The sequence below is a fragment of the Juglans microcarpa x Juglans regia genome, chromosome 6D (assembly GCF_004785595.1).
Source record: "Juglans microcarpa x Juglans regia isolate MS1-56 chromosome 6D, Jm3101_v1.0, whole genome shotgun sequence".
NCBI lineage: Eukaryota > Viridiplantae > Streptophyta > Magnoliopsida > Fagales > Juglandaceae > Juglans > Juglans microcarpa x Juglans regia.
Window position 1 is genome coordinate 211,421 of NC_054604.1, and position 8,380 is coordinate 219,800.

Consider the following 8,380-nt stretch of genomic DNA (forward strand, 5'->3'; position numbering starts at 1 on the left):
CTTTCACTGCTGTGATCATCATCGTTTTTCTACTTATTTTTGCCTGTGACATAATCTGATATGCTGTTGCTTGATTTTTGCTGATGTGTCAGGACAATCCTTCAGAGAGGGATATTAACCAAGGCACCCTGGCTGTATTCAACCTTGATTCCTCTGTTTCAGATGATGAGCTTCGCCAGATTTTTGGCTTTTATGGAGAAATCAAAGAAGTAACATTGTTGCCCCCTTCTTTCACTTACATAAACGATGTTATAATATTTATATTGTCTTCACGTTTGTGGTTTGCAGATCTTTGATATTCCACACAAGTGTCACCCAAAGTTCATAGAGTTTTATGATGTTCGAGCTGCAGAATCTGCTCTTCGTGCACTGAATAGGAGTGATATTGCTGGCAAACAGATCAAGGTTGAACCAAGCCATCCAGGGATTGCAAGATGGTGGTACCGCCTATTTACACTGTTCATCTTATTTCCTAACGGCCATCATTAAAGTGGATATATAGGAACTAAGATCCTTTTTGCAGTGTGATGGAACAGTTCGAGCAGGAGCAAGATGGACGTAATGTTTGCCAAAGCCCTTGTAAAAATTTATCACCAGTATGCACAGGTATGATTTCTGCCTGCAAATGATATCTGCATCAGTCAAGGTCTTCTTAAAATGCAAAACCTTTTTCTTGCCATCTCTCAATATTTTACGGCAAGTGTATCGCATCTCACTGTGCAGATAATGGATCTAACCATAGTTTACATTCTGCAGCCCGATCACCTGTGAGTTCATATGTTGAAAATGTATTCTCTCACAGGAGTTCAAGTGTTCCGAATAACTTGCCCTCTCCGGTGAGAGTGGCATCCATTGGCAAACAATTTGGCATTTGTGATTCAAATCAGTCTCTAAATGAAATAAAGTTTTCCAACCAATGCATTCCCAGTTTCCATCCTCATTCCTTTCCGGAGTATCTTGATAATTCAGTCAATGGTAGTCCATGCAAAACTTCAAGCCATATGGCTGTCAGTCTCGGTCCCAAAGTGGCTGAAGGAATTGACAGTAAGCAAATTATCGAAGTGAGTTCCAACATTCGCACAATGGAACCCAATGCAGGAGGTAAGTTATTTCATTGCCCTGTAGTCTGTTTGAAATATACTTTTTTGTTCCAAGCAACTGGGCTTAGGGGGATTCGACTCTCAGATGCCCCCACGCCATCCTGTACTTGGGTTGGGTGGAGGTTCCATCAGGCCAAAGAGCCATTGGCCTGTTTGAAATTTTACATTTGCTGCATATTTTAGATTTTGGCATCTGCTTGACTACCATTAAGATGGTATCAGGCAGTAGTCAAACATATTTCTGTAAGGAGAATTTATGAGTCCTGCAGGAAGGTAGGCATGAACAGGTCATAAATTACAACATACAGGCTTTCCACATTGTAGGATGTTCTTTTTTTTTTTTTTTTCAATTCGCATTGGGTATCCTTGAACAAAGTCCCGAGTAATCCTGGGGGTGCACAGCACATTGCAGGATGTTCTTGATGCATCTTGGAATGAAAAATAATAATAAACCCCAACACGTGCCTTAGTGATCTTGGGGCGAGCTGTATAAACTAGATGTCTTAGGTTCGAAACTCCACATTCACACTCTCGGGGCTGAGATTAGTCGAGGCTTTGTTCACGGATACACGTTGCCAATAAAAAAAATAAGAAATAGAATATTCTAGTTATGTCCCAATGTCAATATTCTCTCCAATATTTTAGATTAACTATTCAGATTTAAGTTAAATAAACTGTTCATGAATTTTCAAAATACACTTCTTCTTTACTTGATTTTGGGTGGTTTGAAGCTGGGACCTCTAGGTCATCATCTGTTGCAACCACTCTTGTAGTCTGCATTTCAGGTTTATTGAATTCTATCTAAACAGTTACATTTGGAAATATAATTCTTTTTTTTTGAATCAGTACATTTTGAAAGTATAATTAATAATCTGAAAACATTTTTGTTAGTCCATTGGAGCTTTTGTGCATGTTAGGGTGTCAAAAACCAAAAACCCATGGTTTTTGACATCCTAGAGAGTTTCTTCCCAAACATCCAAAAACATCCATCCAAATATGTTATCGTCAGTCCCACCATTTTACAGACCCTATAAATTTCTAGTCTTATTTACTACTGTTCTTCAGTCAAGGCAAATTATACAATCTTTTGAGGAATTGGTCATCTAGTTGCCATATCTTTGTTCCTGTGTCTTACTTAAAATTACACTCGACAAATTAGGTATGGGAATTTTCATATATGTCATATCATTCAACTATGGTTCCATACCAATGAAACTTAGCCCATAGTGAGTTCTAAAGCATTACAGATGAAGTTGAATTTGCTTCTCTTCAAACTTTTAATCTTGGTTGATTATGATAACCTCATTGTAGATTTATTTTGCCATTTGTTTTTGGTGTTGACAAAGTGTTTCTCCATAGTTTTTGGTTCCTCAGGAAATGGGAGTTATCCCCTTCATGGACATCATCACTTCACATGGAACAACTCGTATCAGCAACATCCTTCAAGTCCCTTGATTTGGGGGGATTCACCTTCATTTGCCATGGGTGTTCCTGCTCATCACCTTCCACAAATGCCTGGATTTCCGAGAGGATCACACCAATTGCTGAACACGTCTCCTGTGCACTGCCATGTTGGATCGGCACCAGCTGTAAATCCTTCTCTCTGGGATAAGCGGCATTCCTATCTGGGGGAATCTCCTGAAGCTTCTAGTTTTCATTTGGGTTCTCTTGGGAGTGTGGGTTTTCCTTGCAGTTCTCAATTGCATCCAATAGAAATTTCTTCTCGCAGTACCTTTTCTCATGTTGGCAGAAATTGCCCTGACATGTTGACAAATGCTGGTCATCACTCTCCTAAGCAAATCTGCCATATTTTCCCTGAGAGGATCCCGATGATTTCAATGCCTACATCTTTTGAGTCACCCAGTGAACGTGCAAGAAGCCTTTCTCACCGTAGAAATGAAGCAAATTATCTTGCTGATAAGAAACAATTTGAACTTGATATTGACCGTATATTGCGTGGGGAAGACAGCCGCACAACACTGATGATAAAGAACATTCCCAACAAGTATGTCAATGATCATTAAAAATATCTCGACCTATTTTGTGCATTTTACTTTTGTCCTCTATCCGTCTTTACAACATTTCTTCTGATGAATCTTTCCTTTGCTTGAACAGTAGTGTTAAAATATCTTGATGTTCTTGTAGATAATCTGTCTTTGCGGTGCACGGGATCGGGGTTTACTCTGCAGGGGTGGGTCCGAAGGGCCTTGCCTTGGAGAGGTTCCCTGACAAAAGGAAAAAAAAAAAAAAAAAAATTATTCCACCCCAAATAGGCCACTAGTCTTTTGGTGGGGTCACCTCTTTGATTTCTGCTTTGGAAACACAATGATTGCAGGATATCATGCATATTTTGTCTTGGTCATGTAATTTAACCGTGTGTAATAGTTTTAGCAGCAGTAGTAATTATGGGTCTTGAATTCATTTCGGTGCTTTTGCCATTTTATCCTCCCCCTTTTTCATTTCTTTAGGTTGAGGTAATGTTTTTCTCACAGGTATACTTCTAAGATGCTTTTGGTTGCAATAGATGAGCACTGTCGGGGAACCTATGATTTTATCTATTTGCCAATTGACTTCAAGGCAAGTATATGTTTTGGTGAATCAAATTGTTTGGGTAAGAAAGCTCATTTATATTCCTCACCAACTTTAGCTGTATTTTCAACAGAACAAATGCAATGTGGGCTATGCGTTCATCAATATGACTGATCCTCGACAGATAATTTCATTCCATCAGGTTTGAGTTTCGAGTTATCATGTATATACCTGTAACATTCTGTTAGTTGTAATTCTGTTAGTTATTGGTAAAGCGCAAGGGATTGACAAATGCCATTTTTCAGGCATTCAATGGTAAAAAATGGGAAAAGTTTAATAGTGAAAAGGTGGCATCCCTTGCATATGCTAGGATTCAGGGAAAGGCTGCTCTTATTGCCCATTTTCAGAATTCAAGCTTGATGAATGAAGATAAACGTTGCCGTCCTATTCTCTTTCATACTGACGGTCCAAATGCTGGTGATCTAGTAGGATTATCATGATATCATCCACTTGTATACTAATATAACATTGTCCTTTTGGTTAATTTTGCTTCATGACCAAACTTACCTAATTTCATGTATCTGCAGGAGCCCTTCCCCATGGGTGCTAATATTCGTTCAAGACCAGGCAGACCCCGAACTAGTGGCAATGAGGAAAACCACAACCAAGGGAGCCCTTCTACTTCTGCAAATAGAGAGGAATATTCCAATGGATCGGATTCTTCAAAGGACTTCGATTGACCCAGCCAATTTGCCTGAAAGCACTAACTTTAGAACGAACCCTGTATTGGAGTACAGAATCACATTAACCCCAATTCGTATCACCCCTATTCTAACAACTTTTTTTCCGGCTGCAAAGAACCAGTACTAGTTCTACTACAGGTTTTGGGAACTGGAGCCAGCTTTACCAAGCGGTCTTCTTATTTTTCTGTCTCACTAAATTAATCACATTGGACCAATGAGTATAGAGAATCGCTTACCCAAGTCTCTAAATTTTGGCTTGTCTTGAGTGAACAATCTCAGATTGGACACAAGTTCCCTGAGGTAAATGTTCACGGGCAGTTCATGTTGGGGGGGCAGTAACCAGTTAATGTCGATATGCCTGATTAATCTCCATTTTGTTTTCTTGAATTCCTTGTCTTTGTGTGAAGTTGATTGTTGGAATGATGATACATACGAACACAGCTCATTTTACAACCAGTCAATTATGACTTATATCACTTCATAAAAAAATATATGTATTTTTTTTTTTTTTTTAATTTGAATCATTTTTTCGGGAAAATTTGAGCTTCATTCGAGTATCAAATATTGCATTTTGATTCTATTTTACTCTCTTGCAAATTGGCTCCTGCGGTACCAAATAAATATCTATACGTCAAAATCAATTTAGCTGAATGAAATGGGTCCGAAAAGCTAATTTCAAGGAAAAAACCCATTAATGTGTGGGAAAAGGCCGAGTGAGTGCATAGAGGGCATCCCCAACGTAAATGTGGAAGAAAATCTCCAGATTCTACAACCCATATGAGACCCTCCAATGGAGTACTGACATTTGTCACAGTTATTTCCATCAGGTGCATACCTTTTCATCATCTCACTCATACTCTCTATGACATACCAGATGTACATGGTTATTAGTATATGAAGTGAGGGAAATAAAAGATGGATAGGTGAGTCCCGATGATCAACTTACAATGAACGTCGACCCACCGCCGTTAATTTAGAAAAGACATGGAATAGTACATCAAACCCACCCTCTGCCATTAAAGAAAAACGTCACAACAGGGAGGATTTTCTCCGACAAAAAAAGAACTTAAAATGGTCAGAAGAATTCACAATGCATGGCTAACAGAAATGAAGCTGCACAAATTGTTCGTGTCAAATATATTCTGTCAACTCAACCTGCTATACTAAATTTATCACCCCATGCTATATTAGAGGAAGAGGAAAGTTATCAGGTATCAACCTTGTAAAATAAATGCATGGCGTCATTTACAATTACAAAGTGGTTTTCATTCACAAGTGTATGTCAGTTTGCTTGGACTCATGTGCCTTGAGATCTTTCAGCTTTTTCAATATGTTTGTGAAATAATCTTGCAAATACTTCTCTAGGGTAAATATATCCTTTGCTTCCACACCAAGAAGTTGATATGACCACCGTTCATAGAAGTAGAGAAAACAATGTCACTTTTAAGGACTTACCGATGTACCCAATAAGGGCATTACTCGTCTCATGCTTGTCGCGTTAACAAAAGAAATGCTTGCAACTTGCCCGTGTGATATACCTATAATAATCACCGAAAGGATAATCAGAAGAGAACAAGGCTATAACAGCAAGTCGAGTTCAATTCAATATTGTTTTCTATCAGTGCTCAGCTAGACATTAACAAAGTTAAAGCTGAAAGGAACATATGCATTCCATATTTTTTTTTTTTTTTTTTTGTTGCTGCTATATCTGATCCCTTGATTTGCTGCCTTCCTGTATCTTATTAACATGGTACTGCGGATTAAAATAGAAAATAATGGAGGATATGAGGAATTTATACTGGGACCTGCTCATGGAGTAATTAGATGCATGGGCCCATATATATATATATATATATATATATATATATATAAGCATGTTTTTGGAATCAGGAAGTCTTTGCAGTCCTATTATGGAGGAAGTGAGGTTGCTAATGTATTTTATATTGAACTTAAGCCAAGTGAAAGGGAATCAAAATCTTAATTTACCCAATCTGTTGGGTTATCCTCTCCCAGCTGAAAACAAGGCACATATCAATACATGAGAGGATATGAACTAGTATGACAAGAAACTAACAAGTCAAACAACTTTTTGCAGCATTACAGGAGGCTTCGCCTTCTACATAATGATGACCGAACGTTTTATGTAACCCAGAGAAAAAAAAAAAAAATTCTTTGGTTAAAACACTGAACAAGTGAAAGTAAAGAAGACGAGAACATCCAGATATTACAGAACATTAACCATTAGTTAACACATTAAGGCATCAAATATCACGTATCATTCCAACTCAGCCACCATGTTTCTCCCCCAACATCCTCACGCATAGGGTTGTACAATTAAACCATTCTCATACAAGTTGGGAAAAAGAAGCAAAACGCTAACAGTTCAACAACCACCGTACAAAAATGCTAAAACTAAGACCAAGGCCCGCTCAGTAGGTTCAACGGCCTCAGGCTGAAATTTTGAGTGAGGTTTTTTAATTTTAAAAAATAAAATTAAATAAAGTTATTTTAATTTTAATTTTTACATTCTATTTTAATTTAAAAATAATTCCTATACAAAGTAAAATTATTGATTAAGATTTTATACCACATTCTCAACTAATAACTGACTTAGTTTTTATTAGAAAATTTTCGATTTAGAGACAATTTTATCAAATCTGGTTTTACAATACGTGTTTTAGAATAAGCCCTTACACATTTGGAAAAAAAAAAAAGTCATTACCTCTTCAAAGGATTATACAAAAATCTTTTATAAATATTGAAAAATTAGATTTTGCTATTTATAAATTTTACATTATATATTAAACTAATGATAACAAAAGAGAAGTGTATTCTTAGAAGGAGATGAAATATTTATTATATGAGATACTATTAAACTCCTAAGAGAAATGATTTGTACGAGTCTTAAATAAGCAAGTCTCGCTTAAATATTTGTAAAAAGGTAGACACTATCTTGAAAAAGTGAAAATTATATTTTTAGTGGAGTCCATTTTACAAAGGGCCTACGCATAATTTGTCTATTTAGAATTTATACTTAACATTTTTTTTATTTTTTTTTTTATTTTTAAAAATTTTACTTTATTTATTTATTTTTTGTTGGGGCTGCTGGGCCTTAGGCAATTGCCTAAGTTGCCTAATAGAAGAGCTGGCGCTGACTAAGACCGGTCCAAAAATCTCCAAATCCAACAACCACCCGACAAGCCCTAACCCTTATAGTTCAGATCATCCTTACCTTCGATTATTGATGATTACGAACCTTGCAATTTTGAAGGTAGACTTAACAGAGAGAACGATACAATATGAGAGAACGACAGCCACAAGAAAATGATCAAAGCGAGAGAGACCTCAGACCGAAACCTTATTCGAGTAATGGATAAAATAATGCCGTTTAAAATAGTTGTAATATGCATTATTCGTATACAATTGTGTCACGCGACTCATGTTATCCACTTTAATTTGTCACATATTTTTTATCCATTTGAGTGATTAATATTGAATGAGAGTACTGTTTTATCAAAAATTTTAAATAATTACTAGTGTAATATGTTCATTTTGATAGATTTATAAAACACTTGTTGGTTGAAGGCTGTAATTTTTTCTTTCTATAAAACAGTCGAAATTAAGTAGATTTTTCCCTTTTTGTATTGATATACCAATATTCCCGATCTAAAGTTTAATCAAGATTGAGAGTCAGATTAGCCAAGCCGTGCTAGCTTAACTAGATTTTCAATGCCAAATTAAAGCTTTGTGGCAGCCAACTTAGGCAACTATATATAATTGTTATATAGTAGTAAGTCTATCATTTCTCATTACATATTATGTGTCCCTGCTATTTAACCTTAGTAAATTAGGGATCATCGATCTGGAGTTCGGGAGGTTATAGGGTATTACATATTGTGCATATCGTGCGTCCTTGCTATTTAATCTTAGCAAATTAAGGATCTTTATTGGACATGTAAGGAATGTGCTTGATTTTCCATTAAACGTGCATGTGGGATAATATATATA

At 36.5% G+C, this 8,380-nt stretch overlaps 1 protein-coding gene across 1 annotated transcript in view; it reads left to right on the forward strand.

Moving 5' to 3' along the window:
* Positions 1-4,759, forward strand: part of LOC121234408 (protein MEI2-like 1) — an 8,829-nt gene extending 4,070 nt beyond the window's left edge. Inside the window, 9 exon segments of the mRNA XM_041130340.1 lie at positions 93-209; positions 289-440; positions 524-606; positions 757-1,101; positions 2,460-3,105; positions 3,593-3,677; positions 3,763-3,831; positions 3,935-4,114; positions 4,217-4,759. Of these exon segments, the coding sequence (XP_040986274.1) occupies positions 93-209; positions 289-440; positions 524-606; positions 757-1,101; positions 2,460-3,105; positions 3,593-3,677; positions 3,763-3,831; positions 3,935-4,114; positions 4,217-4,369 (1,830 nt within the window). The 3' untranslated portion in view covers positions 4,370-4,759.
* Positions 4,760-8,380: the final 3,621 nt, after the last annotated feature.